This window comes from Talpa occidentalis, unplaced genomic scaffold (genome assembly GCF_014898055.3).
Source record: "Talpa occidentalis isolate TD23 unplaced genomic scaffold, MPIMG_talOcc4v2.1 talOcc4.7, whole genome shotgun sequence".
Taxonomy (NCBI): domain Eukaryota; kingdom Metazoa; phylum Chordata; class Mammalia; order Eulipotyphla; family Talpidae; genus Talpa; species Talpa occidentalis.
In genome coordinates, this window is record NW_023605083.1 from 39395858 (window position 1) to 39413651 (window position 17794).

The 17794-nt window shown below is 40.5% G+C and overlaps 1 protein-coding gene across 4 annotated transcripts; it reads right to left on the reverse strand.

Moving 5' to 3' along the window:
• Positions 1-4425: 4425 nt before the first annotated feature.
• Positions 4426-16197, reverse strand: LOC119232265 (N-acetyllactosaminide alpha-1,3-galactosyltransferase-like). Of its 4 annotated transcripts, XM_037494237.2 has the most exons (6): positions 15949-16197; positions 15208-15290; positions 14120-14152; positions 12396-12449; positions 8605-8736; positions 4426-5656 (listed from the first exon to the last, which is right to left on the reverse strand). In XM_037494237.2, exons 2-6 carry the CDS (start codon positions 15282-15284, stop codon positions 4963-4965), a joined length of 990 nt encoding a protein of 329 aa, XP_037350134.1. In that variant the 5' UTR covers positions 15285-15290; positions 15949-16197; the 3' UTR covers positions 4426-4962. The 4 variants fall into 4 exon arrangements, with proteins under 4 accessions (XP_037350134.1, XP_037350135.1, XP_037350136.1 ...); XM_037494238.2 differs by lacking the exon at positions 12396-12449; XM_037494239.2 differs by lacking the exons at positions 12396-12449; positions 14120-14152.
• Between the last annotated feature and the right edge of the window lie 1597 nt (positions 16198-17794).

The window sequence follows — 17794 nt, forward strand, 5'->3', positions numbered from 1 at the left end:
CATTTTAGATTTAAAAATACTGTAATTAAGGGCCTACCCTGGTGGCGCGGGCTGTTGAGCGCACGCTGTGAAGCTGTCTGCAGCCTCTACAGCACCAGTTCAATCCCTGCCAGCCAGAGAGGGTCCCACATGGTGCGTCAGACCTCTCCTATCATGCCTGCTGCTCCCCTCAGCAGTGTATTTCATCAGTCTGCCTGTTCTGTTCCCTGCTCTGTCTCTGGTGAATCACCTTCCCACACATCTGGCCTGTACCCCAGTTCTTGTATAAATAAATAAATAAATAAATCTTAAAAAAAAAACCCTGTAATTAAGACCATATGGTTTTATTTTATTTTTTTACTGGTAACCTCTACATACTTTTTATTTTTTTAATTTTTTTATTTTAACATCAATTTTTTTACATTTTTTTAGACAATATTTGCTTCCCCCCACCCCCTCAGTTTGAAACCCTATAGAATTTCCTTCCTCAAGGCACCCATGTACCATCACCACAGTCCCCTGTGCTCCTCCCTCCCTCCCTTTGATCCCTCTCCCTCCTCCTCCCCTGCAGGATGTCTCTGGTTTACAATTGTCTGTTTTTGCTTTGTTGTGTTTTGTACTGTTATTATTTTTTTACACTGATGTCCTATTTGGTTCCCCTATATTCCTGCTATAAGTGAAACCATCCGATATTTTTCTTTTTCCTTCTGGCGTATTTCACTGAGCATAATTCCTTGTAGCTCCATCCACGTTGCTGCAAATGGCATGAGTTTATCTTTTTTGATTGCTGAATAATATTCCACTGTGTACATATACTATATCTTCTTGATCCAGTCATCTATTTTGGGACATTTAGGTTGTTTCCAGGTTTTACCTATTGTAAATAGTGCTGCAATAAACACAGGGGTACAGGTGTTCTTTTGAATCACTGTTTTTGCGTCCTTTGGGTAGATCCCTAGTACTGGAATTGCCGGATTGTATGGTAGCTCCATTTTTAGTAGATTGAGGAACCTCCAGACAGCTTTCCACAGTGGTTGGACCAGTTTGCACTCCCACCAGCAATGTAGGAGAGTTCCTTTTTCACCATATCCTCGCCAACATTTGTTGTTGCTTGTTTTTTTGATATGTGCCATTCTTACTGGTGTAAGGTGGTATCTCAATGTGGTTTTGATTTGCATTTCCCTGATGATAAGGAGACTATATGGTTTTAAAGATAACTAATAGATCATCGGGACAGAGTAGAGTCCAGAAACAGACCTACACCTATATGGACAACTGATTTTTAACAAGTAAGAAAAATCAGTTCACTGGAGAAATGATACTGTCTTTTGAAAACAATCTCTAGAACAGTAGGATATCCATATACAAAAATAAAAAAAGGAAGTTTGATCAGCACTTTGTACCCTATATAAAAACCAACTCAAAAATGATCACTGATCTGAATGTAAAATCTAAAAGAATAAAAAGTATAGAAGAAAATGTAGGAGAAAAACAGTTAAGACAATGAAAAGGAAGTAGATGGGGAGAAATGCAGTAAAGATGAGCAAAGTATTTGAGCAGACATTTCACACATACAAAAACCCACCATAACACCACGGAGAGAAGGCAAAAAAGTATGTGAAAAGGGAAATGTAGTCTATACCCATAAAAAGTCCTATTTATGATTGTTCATGGTAGCTTTCTTGGTAATAGCCAAAAGGTGAAACCCACCTTTCCATTAACAGGTGAATGAATAAACAAAGTGTGCTATGTCTATGCAATGGAATAGTGCTCAGCAATAAAATAGAACAAAGTAATGCTACATGCAACAGAATAAATGGATCTCAAAATAATTATACTGTGAAGGAAGACAGGCCAAAAAAAGAGCGTACATATTATGTGATTCTATTTACATAAAATTCTTAAATATGCAAAACTATACATTGCACATTTTTGTGTTTGGGCTGCCCAGAAACTGAGCACCCTTCATTTAGTGAGAATAATGAATTCTAGAAGCAACAGCTTTTGTCCAGTATGGAAGCTGAAATGGATATTTTTTTTTTTTTCCAACTCCTTGCAGCTAAAACATGGGCACATTACCTAAATTACCTTGGTATGCGAATCAGATTCTCCTACCTGGGCATTTGAGCCTCAAGGGGATTTAGTGTGAGAATATCTGTGACAGAGCCAGGGATTAAGATTGTGACCGACATTTCTAAGAGTATGGAGTTCAGCAGCAAGATAGTGAGTGATGGGGTCAGGCTTGATAGTCAAACAAATTGTACCTATGGCAGGATCTTATCTGTGCTTTCCTCCTATCCTTTATTCCTGTACTTTTTTTTGTTGGCAGCTCTTTACTAAGTACTATGTACTACTTCCTTCTGTAGTAAGCAGTAAATAGCTCTTTTTCACCAATGTCTGGTTCTTCCTTCCTTCCCATGCAGAGGCCAGACACCACTTCCTAGTCTTTTTGTACTTGGCAGGACATGTGCAAGGTCCAGGCTGAAGCACTGAGAAGCCTCTGCGTGATTCTCTTTCTCCTGACATTGTGACTAGTGATATCACAGATGGTAGACCTTCTGTGTCCTGCGTTCCCAGGTGACAGTATGGAGCACATCTTCTGACTCCAACCCTCACTGGCTACTAGGGGGAGATGCTTTGTGTCAGTCTACAAAGATTTGAGGATTCAACTTTACTACCCAACATACCATTCCATAAATAATTTCTCTGCTTATGTGAATCATTAATTTCAGTACCCTGACAGATTCAGGTATTGGTATCAGAGAGAAGGATTGTGGGCAGTCTACACTCAGAAAAAGAGCCCAGGGGTCTCAGGATGGGGTAAGTGACTGATCAGAATTAAGGAGATGAGAGTAGGTTTCTGTTACACAAGAGTGTAGGATGAGGGCTGCAGCTAGAACTCAAGGTGCCCCTGGGGGGCCCTTAAGACTACTTCATCCAACGGTCTTGTTAAAAGCAAACTCTGGCAATTCAATCAATAAAAACCCACTAATGACTCAGACACCACAGGGAAAAGATTTAGGTTGTCCCACTAGAGAAAGAACCCTATCCAGCTAAGTTTTTGGTAGAGGGAAAGGAACATGGAGTGGGTGGTAGAAAAAAAGAAGTGATTAATATGACCTTGACCTAGAAACCATCTACAAAATGAGAACTAGGAAGGCATGTGCATTTTTCTAAAGTTTATATGATAAATATAAACATAATGTATTTTTCCATATGTAAATATGTATCTTTATAGGTTAACCCAATTTTTCCTTTTTCTACTTTTTTTTTTTTTTTAAGTTAGGAGTGTTAGTTCTTTTCTCTACAATATAGATCAGAGTTGACCAAGCTTTAGTCCTGTGAGAGAGGGCCTCATGTCATCTGGGTTTTCCCAGATATGGTGAGGGAAACTGTCAGATGGTACTTTGTATTTCACCTGTTTGGGAAGAAAGTGGTTATTTGTGCAAAAGTTAGTTGAATTCTGCTAGTAGAAACATGAGATAATTTTATGAGAGTTAAGTGTGAGCAGAAGGGTAAGGGTGAGTGCTTTGCAGGACTGGAGGATGGGTGGACTAAGGTAGCTATTTGTCTTTTTATTCTCGGGTCTCTCTCATTTTCCCATGCTCTGCTCCTGAAGCAGGTACGCACAGTTCCCAGCGTACCTTGCATCTGACTGTTGGCTAGCACCAGATGGAAAATCTGGCAGAAGAGAGCAGGATGCGAGGAAAGACACCTGTTTATTTCTCTCTCTGCCTCTCTGTCTCTCTCCCCGCTTTATGTGGCATCTTTTACAGTGACTAGAGCTCTCTCTCTCATCCCAGGCAACTTGTACTAGGTTTTAGCTCTTTGTGGACATCCTATAATTTTTCTTCCTTTCTTTCTTTAATTGCCTTCATTAAAAAAAATTTGTGTTGCCTTACTCTCCCTTCTGTGTACCACTGCTCACTTATTACCTATTAAATTACCTGTTTAATTACCTGTTTACCTTATTACCTAATAAATTACCTTATTACCTGTTAAATTCCCACTCTTTGAAATACTTGGAATACTAGTTTTTTCCCCTCTGACTACTAATAAAATGGTGTGCGTGCATATATGTGTATGTGTGTGTACACAAAGTGTGTGTGTGTGTTTGTATTCATGAAGTAGGAATACAAATGCTTATAAAAGGACTATTGAGGGATAGGTTTTCAAAGAGAATAAAAGGGTGCTTTCAGGGCCTCCCTGGTGGTGCAGGGGTTAAAGTCTCGGTGCTGCCAAGCTATTGCCAGCCACTGTGGCATGAATTTGATCCCTGGCCAGGGAGCTACCCACATGGCACAGCAGACCTCTCCTGTCTTGCCTGCTGCTCCTCTCAGCAGTGTATTTCAGTAGATCTGCCTGTTCTGCTCCCCACTCTGTCTCTGGTAAATCCTCTCACCTTCTACACCTCTCTGGCCTACACCCCAATTCTTGTATGCATAAATAAATAAAATAAATCTTTAAAAAAGGGTGTTTTCAGTTTTCTCTTTTTATTTTCATTAGTTTTTGCAGCAAACAACTCTGTAGTTTTAAAATATATAGTTCTTTTTGAATGACTCAAAGTTTCCTAAGTAACGATCTGCTCATCTGGTGTCATCAAATGACACACCAGATCATTGTCACCAGTCGTTTGCTGTAACTTTCCCTCACTCACACCTCTACACAATCCCTTTCTTTAAACAATATGACAATGTATATCTACATGGGTTAGTGACAGTATTTCAGACTTCATCTTCACGTGAGAGATTCTATTTTGTTCAATGTGATCTAATAAGTAATAGTTCCACAGTCAGTACATTCATTTAGCAACTGCTATATCCCAAGTAAATGCGAGCAAAGTATGAGAATGCCATGTTGGTGGGCTTGCCGTCTTGTCAGAGGATTTTTTTTTAGTGCTCAAATTTGTCAAATGCTGATTTTCTAAAGGATAAAACCAAATGATGCTTTTAAATTCAGAACTCTCAAGGAAGGACTATAAAATTAGTTTTTCACCCTGAGATGGTTATAATCCTTCTGAGCCCAATAGAGTTTGACAATTTTAATAACAGAACTCTCAGGTAATCTGAAAGTCCAGCAGTATTCTGGTGACAAGATTTTAGTAGGTTTATGGAGAAAGAAATACTTATTTAAGTGACTTTCGTCATGCCACACTGCTTCCATGTTATTCTCCTTGTCCTTCATGATTCCTTTGAAGCACTCCCTGGTAATATTGAGAACCTGAACAGGAGTGCCACCAAATACAGCAGCATGGTAATAAAAATCCCCCTCACCCATGGGTATATATGCTTCTGATAATGTACTTCTCTCATAAGGAAACTGGGTAGCATTTTTCTGATACCAATAAGCATGTAACTGAGCGACTGACTCTCCCAGGGTCTCCAGGCCATATTTCTTTAGGAAGATCTGATCCACATCCATGCAGAAGAGGAAGTCGACCTCGTATTGGATGTGCTCTATGACATGCTCACTGATGGTCTTCATGCGCATCATGCTGACATCCTGCCATCTCTTCTCTCGCTTGATTTCAAAAACCTTGATTGAGCGGTGGGGACTCAGCGGCAGCCAAGGCATCTTGGAGGAGTCATCTATCATGACATAAATGATCACTTTCTGGCCAACCATGAAATACTTATCAGCAGTTGCTATAAATCTTTCCAAATAGTAGTCGATATACCTGTGATGTAAATAAGAAATGATTAAGCTCGTCTTCTTATATTTTGTGGAACCCATGTGCTTGAAATTACACTGACTGTAATTTACTCAGAAATGCTACCGAGCAGCTGAGTATTAGATCTGCTTCTTGAGTGGTATTTAAATAGTGTGAAAGAAAGTGAACTCATCTGCCTTTCCTCTACCTGGTGGAGCTCCGTGGAGCGTAGAGAAGTTTGCCACGAGAGGGAATGTAACTTGGTGTGACCAGGAAACTGAGGGCCAGAGTTATCAGAGCAGTGGAACTTACTTTGGAGATTGTAAGCAAGAAAGGTCTGGGGTCACAGCAAGAGTGGTTACTCATGTCTGTGACTTGCTTCATGAACAGGCACTTATGTGTAAAAGGATAAGGGTGGCATGGTCAGTACCCCCATTGTCTGCATGCTCTTATTTTGCCTTGAGCCTGCTGGACTGGAAAATAAAAGCTCATTTCTAGTCTTCCAAGTCAGTAAAAGATTCTTGGAGTAATAAATGGCCTCAGGTCAGTTAAAAAAAAAAAAAAACAGAAGTAATCAGATGTAACAGCTTTTTTCCAATAATGTTTTCATATTCCTAAAAATAAGTTCTGGACGTTGACCTCTGTTTTAAGAAGGAAAGCAGGTCGGGTTAAGAGAAAACTTTCTAGTTTGGAACATGTGAAATTAATAGGTAAATTATGAAAAATATCACCAAATATTCTACTGAGCTAGGAGCTAGCAGCTCAGATCCAAGGAAGTCTAATATATCCACAATTTTTTCATACTTTCAGAAATCTCTACCTTCTCAGGGGAGTGAGAATATTCTGCATTATCTTCTAGTAGCTTTATGGTTTCATCTCTCACATTCAAGTCTGTTATCCATTTGAACTAATTCTTTTTTTTTTAAAAAGTTTTTTTGTTTTTTTTTAAAGATTTATTTATTTATTTATACAAGCACTGGGTACAGTCAGAAGCGCGGGAGGGTGAGACAATTCACCAGAGCCAGAGTGGGGAGCAGAACAGGTAGACTGACGAAGTACACTGCTGAGGGGAGCAGCGGGCATGGCAGGAGAGGTCTGCATGCCATGTGGGACCCTCCCCGGCGGCCAGGGATTGAACCCGCGCTGCAGAGGCTGCGGGCAGCTTCGCAGCCCAGCGCTCAACCACTGCGCCACTGGGGAGGACCCATTTGAACTAATTCTTGCATGATGTGATATGGGGCTGTTTTGTGTTGGTCTTAAGTTTCTCTTGTTGCTCATGGCCCTGAACTTTTCAAAGAGTCCTGCATCAGTATTTTATAGAATGATCCTTAATCTTGGTTTTCTTAGGTAAAGTTGATCTTAATACAGTCACATTTATCAGACTTCTCCTTTATGAGTAGAATTTTCTGTGTCTTGATTAATTCTTTTCTATCATGAGTTCAGAAGCTTTTCCTTAAACTTTCAGACTTTAGACCACCTGGGGATTGATGTTTGTCTATGCTATATAGGGGATATATTTCCCAGATGCCCTCCATTTTCTCCAGCGTCATCTATGCAAGTCTTTCCTTACACATCTACAGTGCCATCACCAATTAATGCATGTCTTTAACATCATTTGCAAGGGACTTGGTTTTATTATATTGGCTTATTTGTTCATCCCTATCGCAAATTTTCATGTCTGAATGTTCCATAGAGATACTTTCAATCTGTTCTCTGTTTTTTAGTCCCCGCTATGCTCCAGATTTCAGAGGAACTTAATGCCATTAATCCCAGAGACTTTCAGGGGTTCTTTTACATACAGAAGGGGCTTTATGGCGAAGTTCATGAGGCTTTGCTTTCAGTGCCCCTTCACTTCCATAGCACCCTTCTAATACTCAGTACGTTCTGCTGAGGGAAGGCAGAAGGAAGCCGATGCCCCACCTGCATCCTGAAGATTGGAGTGCTGCCTGGGCATGGGGTCACTGTCCTGTCAGAGATGGGGGCGGGCAGCAACGGTAAGGGGTCAGATGGATATGGGGAAGAGGAACCAGAAAGTGTCCTCTGTAAGGATGTCTTTCTTCCTTCTTCCCTTTCTCTTTTATTGTTTTTTCCTTTTTAAGAATTATCAGCCTTTAATAATAAGTTACTATAAAGTTGATAAACTTTATAATTTTATTTTTTTAATTATAAATTTTATTTTTATATTCCCCATACAATTGCGACCGCCTTATTTTGACCCCAATCCCTCCCCTCCCCGCCCCCCCACCCCCTGCCCCCCATAGAGTGTCTCTGGTTCAAACTTTATAATTTTAATTGAGTAATCTATACATTGTTCAATATCACCTAATTCTTTTTTGTACTTTGTTTATATGACTTTGGTGTTAAGATAACACTTGCTCATTAAAATGATTTGGGAAGTGTTTCCTCCTTGTCTATTTTTTGAAATAGATTGTGTAGAATCAATGTTAATTCTTTAGATATTTGGCAGAAACCTCCAATGAAAACAACTGGGCCTGAACACTTTGGGAATTTCAAAAAATTATAAATTCTGTTTCCTCAATAGTGATAGGGCCATTCAGATGATGTCTTTTATACTGGATGAGTTGTGGTAGCTTGTGCATTTCAAGGTCCATTTCATCTAAGTCTTAGAGTTTATAGCATTCCCTGACTCTCTTTTTGATGTAAGATCTGGGGTGATATGCCCAGTTTGTTTCCTGATATTGGTAATTTGTGTCTTTTTTTTTTTTGGCCAGACATTCTGGATGATTGTGAATTTTACTGATTTTTCACAAAGAACCAGCTTTGGTTTCATTGATTTTTCTCTGTTGATTTTCTGTTTTTGGTTTCATGGTTTTCTGCTCTCATCTTTATTATCACCTGCTTGGTTTGCCTTTATTTTGTTCTCCTTTTTCTAGATTCTTAAGGTGATATTGTTGATAACCTCCCATTTTCTACAACAAAAAACACTGAATGTAATGAACATTGGTGTTACCTACCTTCCCACAGCAAACACAGTCAACCCTACAGTAATTGTATGTTTTGCGTAGTAATTTTCCAGTACTTCCTCGTTGTAAGAGCCATGCCACACAATCGGAGCTGACCAGTTGCTAGTCAAGTTCGAGGCTGTGCTATAAGAAAGACATTTGACTTATGAACAAAATACCTTTTACTAAAACAGTAGATGCTACCAGTGCATAAAGCACATGTCTGATGACAGCATTTTCCTTATTCCTAACCCAAAGCCTTAATGGTTATGATAAACTGGAGAAAAAGCTTATCAGAAATGGCTAGATCGTTACAAAAATACATTTACAGGTCAGTTATTAGGTGATTTCAAGATCTTTGAGGACACGCCCAAAAACTGACATAACTGACATTTCCTCTTGTATTTGAACAGAATCTCCTGGTCTTGTACTTTTTGACATCGATTATTATCGGAGACCATATTTTGAAAAATGAACTTCCTGGTTTTCATAATCTAAAAGGCTGCCAGTACTAATATTACAGCATACTCACAGAATCAACTTTTTCAGAACTCTGAAAGATATCCAAAGTTTTAGAACAACCAAGCAAAAGTTAAATTAAGAAAAAGGTGCCTCAACACAGCAGTAGGAAAGCTTTGTGGCACGTAACAGCCTTGTACCACCTCCCTCTCCTCACTGTGGCTGACTGATTCTGGAGGGAGTGGAGCTAATTTCCAAGGAACTGTTTTGACCTGAGAGTTCCCTGAGGGACTGACACATTGAGTTTTCCCGTGTTTCATGTAACTCAAAATGCTCTCAAAATGGGCACATGGTTAAGAGGAAGGCATCCCTGGAAAATATTTTAAAAAGGAAAAAGCACTTGCTACCTGGGGCTAAAGATTAATCAGGATAAGTACCAGATTTACTGACAGAATGCTCTTCCAAACTTTTCCTCCCGTCAACATCCTGGGAGGAAAAGTTTGGAAGAGCATTCTGTCGGTAATAGGGCCCTCACATGATGCTGTGGATAACGAATTGCTGAAAAACCCATGCGTGTGTTCAGGGCAAGATGCCTGCTCAGGGAAGGTCACCAAGATGCCGAGACTTCACCTGTCTCAGAGTAAAATCTGTCAGACTGTTCTTGTTGAAGCCTTACTTTAGTTTATCTAATAAACTGTCTAATTATCACTAGTTCTGGGATCATGTTTCAGTCCATAGGGTGGTGGAGCTATCCTGGAATTGATGAGAGTTACACAACAAGATTGTGGTGAGAGTTACACAACAAGATTGTGAGGATGCTAAGAGCCACTGAACTGTATATTTTTAAATTATTTAAATGGTGAATATTATGTTACATGAATTTCACCTCAATAAAAAAAACATAAGCTACAGAGAGAATTCCATAATATCTAACTGACACTGGGATTGTATCTAAAATATAAAGACACTGCCTTCAAATCTGTAAGAAAAACAATCCAATGGGGGCCTCCCCTGGTGGTGCAGTGGTTGAGCACTGGGCTGCAAAGCTGCCTGCAGCCTCTGCAGTGCCGGTTTGATCCCCGGCCACCGGCAAGGGTCCCACAAGGCGTGCAGACCTCTCCTGCCGTGCCCGCTGCTCCCCTCAGCAGTGTATTTCATCAGTCTGCCTGTTCTGTTCTCCTCTCTGGCTCTGGTGAATTCTCTCACCCTCCCTCGCTTCTAACTGTACCCAGTTCTTGAATAAATAAATAAATCTTAAAAAAAAAAAATCCAGTGGGAATGGTGGGGGAGAGATGTGAATTGACATTTTACAAAAGTAAATAGCCAAGGGATCAATATTCTTATGAAAAGGTGTTCAACCTCAATGGTCATCAAGGAAAAAAAATGAAAAATGCAATGGAACTGAAGTGCATTAGATGAAAGGTTCTATTAATTATTTCAGAAGTTTTACGAATTGAATTGTCTCCCACAAATTCCTATGTTGAAGCCGGAATCCCTAATGTGACTATTGGGAGATAGGGCATTTAGAGAAGTATTTAAGTTTAAATTGTGTCATGCGGGTGGGGCCCTAATCCCATAGAACTGGTGTCCTTACAAGAAGAGGCAGAAACACCAGGGCTGTGTGTGCACAGAGCAGAGGCCTGGTAAGGACACAGCAGGAAGACCACTATGGCAGTCAACGAGAGAGGCCTCAGGAGAAATCTAACTTGCTGCCACCTTGATCTTTGAACTTCAGCCTTTAGAAATGGAAGAAAAATAATTTATGTTGTTTTAAAATATACGCCCTTCCTACCAGTGCAGTGGTGGGAATTGAAGTTTACCAGTAGCCTGTATTTCATCCCCAGTATTTGGGTGTGAAAACATGTGTGGTTTTCTCCATTGTGCACTTGCTGGGATGAACCGTCGCCCTGAATTATGCACATTTGCCTTGTGGTGTATTGTAGTGGGAAGTGTGGCAGTTCTTAAGTATGCCTTTCATAACTAAACCCTCCACACTAGACTCAGCTTTACTGTGCTGGCCTGGGCCTCTGCAAACCACATTTCTCCTTTGCCAGCAGGTTAGGCTCTGCTTAGAGAGGGCACTGGAGAAAAATTTCAAGGCTGGGGGAGAAAGGAACTTGCTCTTTCTTGTTTCTCTGGGTTTCTTGTCTGCATCTTGTTCTTGCAAGTCCCATTCCAGCCATGTGTTGTCGCCACGGCAGTAGTGGTTCCTCAGCTGCTGTAGCAATTGAAAAGAGTTTTCAGTTTTACCCACACTTGCGAAACCGGTCTTGCTGTGCCCCTCCTTGCACGTTTTTTTTTTTTTTTTTTTTAAAGATTTTATTTATTCATGCATACAATAGCTGGGGTGCAGGCCAGAGATGCAGGGGGGTGAGAAGATTCACCAGAGACAGAGTGGGGAACAGAACAGGCATACCGACTAAAATAAACTACTGAGGGGAGCAGCGGGTGAGACAGGAGAGGTCTGCTGCGCCATGTGGGTCACCTCCCTGGCTGGCCGGGATTGAACTCATGCTGCAGAGGCTGTGGATTGCTTCACAGTGTGGTGCTTAACCCCTAGTTCCCTGCCCCTAGAGGCCTCTGTGGGGCGCAGACACACCTGGGCATGTTGAGCGGCATCAGGTTTAAGCTTGATGAGCTTCTTCTCTAAGTTTCCAGGTTTAATAATCCCAGCCTCTTTCTTTTGTTTGTCCAGACTTAGGGGATATATCTACTTCCTATAGTTGTTCCCTCTATGACACCTGAGTTTTCTTTTTGGTCTTTCAAGTCATCTAGTTAACAACTTTATACAATTCTGTATATTAAATTCCCTTTTTAGAGCACTGGTGCACTTTCTGTGTTCTGATTACACTCTGACATATGTGATATTATGGGAGGATGAATTAGGGACCATTATCTTATCATGTTCTTCCCTGGATGTCTCCTGTCAGTGTTTTAATTAAGAGAAGTCCTTACATCCTGAAGCATCGGGGTGCAGGGTAGTTGGATAGGTAGATGGAGGCAGAGGGGCCACAGAAAAGCTGTTATATAAAAGAATGAGGTGCATAAAGAACTTCATTTGGGTTTGGTGATACAAGACTGGTCACTAAATAAATCAAACAAATGCTTACACGTTTCCCTTGCCGTCACTACGACCTTTGAGTTCTAGCATCTAAACTCTTTCCTGAAGGATGTAGGTCCTAATATTTAGTCCCCATGTGGCTTGGACACTGCTATTTTAAAAAATGTAATCAAAGATCCATCAACATGCCCGTGTTCAGAATGTCAGTCGTGGTATTATTGCCACTTCCTAGCTTCTACTGAGCACATTGAAGATTCATCCCACATGGATTTAAAATTCTTACTTGGGACTATACCAGTCTGATATCTGTAGTTCTGCTGGTTGATCATTCATAGACCTATCAGGAAAAATAACACAAAGCATCACATTCTATGTACTGCATTTGAGGTCACTGAGTGCCTATCAAGTGTGGATTATACTGTAATGAGGTGTCAATGCAAGATAAGTGGGAAATTAATAAAGCCAAGCCCACACTGAACTTTGATGGTGGTGGCATGGAAAAACCATCATTTCCAACCTCAGCTTGACTCTGCCACCCAGAAGTCTTTGTGTTTCCACAGTTCTCTCATTCTTCTCATTCACAAAGAAAATGGCAGCCATCAGAGGAAAACTCCCTCAGTGTTCTGCCAGTTCACTTCCAAGTTTACCTGCGCGGCCAATCTCCTTTTCCTTCTGGTACAATGGAAATCTGTCCCTGCTTTCTGTCAGAGGTCAGCCTGAAACATCTTGTTTTCTCACGAGCCTTGATGTGATCATTTTTCCTAGAGTAGCTTCTCTGTCTGATCGCTTGCTTCTCTTCTGGACATTTTCCTGTAGAGTGTTTTATGTACATCCTCATTCCTCCCATGATTTAAACTTGTATATTCAGTGGTATTTTGAAGTCTTCTACTTGGATTTTGTACAGACACCACAAAATGAAGATCCTTAATGTTAAAGTCAGAATCTCATCTCTAAAGTAGTTTCTCTTCCTCTGTTGCTTTTGCTCACTGGATTCATTTGATTTGTCAAGGCAGAACTATAAGTCAGTCTATACTCATAGACCTCAAAATCCCAACGCCACCCCTAAACCTTGCTGGTTTACCTCTGAAACATCTCTGTGTACACAGGTAGGCATGACCACAATGTTGGGTATGACTGAGACAGGGCCTTCTATCCAAGCACCTGCTGCCATGGACAGCGATGCCTTTGGACCAGCGGGCTTAGTATGTTAAGGCATCCGGTGGTCAGGAGAACTGACATTGACAATAGAATGCTTGCTAAATGGTTCTACATTGAATACATTTTGCCGGACAACATGTTAATCAGTTCCTGCTCCCAGCCTCTGCCGCAGCACCTTCCTGGAATGCTCCTTCCTCTGCCCAGGGCTGGTCCTGCTTTTTTCAGGTGGCTGGACATTACTGCCTCCTCTCTTAACCAAAGCATGTCCAAGGGAAACGCACTGTGCCTACTACATGAAACCCTTCTTGCTATATTATTTTCAGGCATAGCACAGCTCCCTGAAGTATGGAGTCACAATTTTAGTGGGGCGGTTGTACATCATAGAAGCATCAGAGATGAGGCCCCTGGACACAACAAGCATCAGAAAGGGAAATTGCCTTCACTTCACTGTGTGGGCTCCTATGACTGGAGGGAGAGATTGAAGAACATATTATGATGTTGGCTCTTGCGCTATCTAATGAAATTTTCGTCTCTGCACACATTCTGATTTTTGGCCTGGTTTTGTAGACGGCATGTGCTTAATGTAATCTCCTGAGTCTTTTAGCCAGGACTTTACTCCTGGTTGTTTGTCTGTGTTCTCCTGTATCATGTCCTCTTACCCAGTTCTGGCTTCTCCCTCAGAGATGGTCCCTTTAGCCTGCCCTTTCTTCAACTGCTACTGCTCTGACCTTCAACATTTGCAACTTTTGTTTGTGAAATTGCTTTGGTTTGCCCCCCCCTGCAGGAGCCAAGGCCTTGTCTTCCAGCTAGTCCTGTCCTCAAAGAAGAGTTATATTTGTAAATACTTACCAGCACTGATATACTCGCTGCAGTTTCTTTGGTCTTAGGAGAAATAAAAAGTATTATATTACTTTAAAACTTATATAAAGAGTTTCTATATTATAGATCACTGAAGTTATACTCCATCAACCCATTCATTTAATTACATAATTTTATTACCTAATATTAACAAATATTTAGTGAACACAAAATATTATGGACAGAATGTTTGGGCCCCAATTTACATGTTGAAATCCTAACCCCCAAGGTGGTGGCATTGGCCAGTGGGTCTTTAGGAGGTAATAGGTCATAGGGTGGAGCCTCCAAGGATGAAAAATATAAAAGACTCCAGAGAGTTCCCTCTCCCATTCCATCACACAAGCACAGAGCTAGAATACAGCCATCTGGAACCAGGAAGTGTGCCCTCACAAGACACCGCCTCTGCCTGCATCCTGGGCTTTCCAGCCTCTAGAACTGTGAAAAACAAAATTTCTGTTGTTCATAAACCACCTAGTCTGTGTTATTTTGTTATAGCAGCTCGAATGGACTGAGACACATACTTTGTATCAAATATGTCGTTGGCTCTAGAAATATAATATGAACACATTAAAAACCACCACAGTTAAGTACCTCATAAGTATATCTTAAAAGAAATACCCTAATTCTTTGAAATGCACATTAAAGAGCTTACGTATTATCATTAGAACAGTGAAATTGTTAATTGCCAAGAAAGTCTTTCTACTTATCTCAGATACCCAGAGGGATATGCTAAAGATTGTGCCTGAAGTCACAGACATTAAGGATTTTCTTAAAGAAGATGCCACCTATTTAAAAATGGCAGTTTCTCTCTAACATTTACAACCATCAACTGCTGGGTTTACATGGTAACTGTCTTAGGAGCTTGACATTGCCTCTCCTATGTGGACCTGTTAGCATTAAACCCATTAGCAACTAAGATCTTTTATGTGGAAGGCTATGTTTATGTTAATATATTTGGATATGCTTGGATTGATACATTTGGATGCTCATTTATTCAGGGGTGAGTATTATACCTTCCTGACATAACCAGATCCTTACCAAACACCCAAAGAATATATTCATTAGTGTTTTAAAGTTACCTGAAATGATGCTTTTTATGCAAAGCCCATAGAAGCAGTAAAAGCATTAACAATGGAATTATTCTTTTGTATCTCATTCTTCCCTGAGAGGAAGAAGAAAAAGATGAAAATAGATTAAAACACAATGTCTGCAGTGTAAGCAATGATGGTTCCAGCCTCTCCATGACTTAAACCAGATGATTTAAAAGATTTGGCCAGGATTGAAGGCCCCCTCTGGTGCTTGGATGTCTCTATATGAAAATAGGTTGAGGCTATGGAGATACTGTGTCACAGGTAGCACCCCAAATCCTCACTGGCCTTGATGCAGGAGATCTTAGAACCTTCTCTGGTTTCTTCTAAAGTACAAAGGACTTTTCCTACAGAAGAAAAAGCACCAATGCCACTTTCCAGTCTAATTTATAGGGTGGGGGAAGGGGCAGTAGAGTCTGCGAAGAGATAATTATGAAAATACTTGGACTCCAACGAGTGTATAACTATGAAGGAAATTTTGATTATTTTTAATTAAATAATAATATGAAATTGATCATTCCAAAAAAGGTGATAATAGCATAAAATATGTTCTTCTCAAAAGTGTTTGAATGGAAAATTAATTCAGAGCACTTGACTAGAAGCTAAATTATAGTTTTTTAGATTATTTGTCCATTTCTTTTGGTATTTCAGCCATCAAGTTTACCCAACTCCTTTGTGATATTTGCAGTTGTATATGGTATAAGTTGATTGAAATAAAGGACAAATTCTTACCTTTTGTCTTCCTAAGACCACATAGGAATTTTATATGGCTTCATCCTTGGAGATTTCCCATTTATGGTGTAATGGTTTGGGAAGATGTGTGGAGAATCTCAAAAGGGTGGACCATTTTGAGTGGGACATTATGAGACCTTTGAAAATCATGAATCACGTGGCATAGTATTGGTTCTATGGTGTTCTCCAATCTGTGTGTTTATTACTTCAGTCTGCTATGAATGATGATGTCATCAGATTCTCTTTTGATGATGAAAGAATTAGGTATTTGCAATCATAACAATTCATTTCCCAGTCACTTCTCTTTGTCTTTACCAGGGAACTAGATTCTTTCTCATTTAAAAAGAAATAGGATTAAGTTCCTTTCTTTCCCTGGGGATTTTTATTTACTCTTTAAAGTTATATTTATTGAAGTAATGTTGATTTATGTAAGCTTATTGGGGATTTTTTAAAATACATTTTTAATTGAAGTATGACTTACATAGATTAAAACACATGCAGTTTAGGCCTCACATTTCTCACATGTGTACATGTGTGTAAAGCCAGTTTAGACCATTCCCACGATCACTTTTCTTGTGACCCTTTGAGTTTCTGCCCTCCCCCATCCAGGAAATCTGATTTCTATGGCCAGAGCTGAGCTGTCCCTGCTGTAGAATTTCATTGAAACAGATTTATACAGCACCCATGCTTTGTGTCTTTTTTTTCACAGCCAGGTTTTGTGACTCAACCATGTTGTTGTTTATATTTCACGCCAAAGTTCATTCAAAATGTATTGTAACCTTAGCATAAAAGCTAAAGCCCCAAGCTTTTCCAGGAAAATAGTCTCTACTGGGAAGCCTTTAAACGTCTCACTGCCAGCCTGATACAGTTGAATCAGAATCTCTGGGATCAGAACCAGGCATCAGTATTTGCTCTCCATTTGCCTGATAACATGTAAAAGCAGCGAGCTTCCTGTGGGACCCACCAGAGGAAGCATTCAGGTTGTAGGTAAACTGCTCTGCCATTGGCCTCTTTCTGACAGTCATGTCTACATAGTGCAGAGTGTCCAAAGACAAGCCTTGATAGAAAGTGTACAGTGGAGACCCTTTGAATTCGAGAGCAAGGAAAAGCCACTGATGGTTACCTGCTCAGTGCAGCCACTCCTAGTGAATAGGAGTTACAATAGTCTTTTCCTCCCTTGTCTCTTACTATCAACTCTACTGTGTTTAGGAGCTAAATTGACCATTTATTTCATAGAGTAAACATTAGTCAAATGGGTTCTCTAAGGGACCAAAGGAGAACCAATTGATATCTGAGATAGTAGACGGAAGAGTCTGGCCCTCCACATTACCTGTGTTTCTGTGCTCTGCTATTAGGAGAGAGGCCTATACTCGTCCAGTTCATAGCACTCTTGGGTCATGGTGAAAGGGAATAGTTTAGATAGATGGGGAAGGTGGTCCACAGTCAGAGAGCTGCGAGTGGAACAGGGTAGACACTTTTAGATGTGACTACCCAGCTCACAACAATAACCCTTCTTGAAGAATTGCCCGAGGGTGCCCCAGTAGACCTACCCCTCAGCACAGGAGCATGAATGGATGTGTGCCATTTGGGTTATCTTTTCCAGGAACTCAGAGTTTTGAAGGAAGAAACCCTAAGACTGGAGATACCTGGAGCTGGGTCATATTGGCAGACCTCTAGGGGAAGTTCATAATTTTCAGCTGTTAAAGCTCTTGAACTTCTCAGGCTCTTGCTCATGGAGCAGGTGTAGTGATGTGCTGGTGTAGTTTTATACAGTCAACTCCTAGAAAAGAAAGATTAGAAGGGAAGAGAAGGAAAAAGAGCCCTGACTTCTAGTGTTGCTGATCCC

What these genes read in the sequence shown, in the direction of transcription:
- LOC119232265 (XM_037494237.2), bottom strand. Translation starts at nt 15,284, where the DNA reads ATGAGATACAAAAGAATAATTCCATTGTTAATGCTTTTACTGCTTCTA. An exon ending in CATAAAAAGCATCATTTCAG is followed by an intron (nt 14,153 to 15,207) that starts GTAACTTTAAAA and finishes ATTTCTCCTAAG; the next exon opens with ACCAAAGAAACTGCAGCGAG. An exon ending in ACTGTGTTTGCTGTGGGAAG is followed by an intron (nt 5,657 to 8,604) that starts GTAGGTAACACC and finishes TTTACATCACAG; the next exon opens with GTATATCGACTACTATTTGG.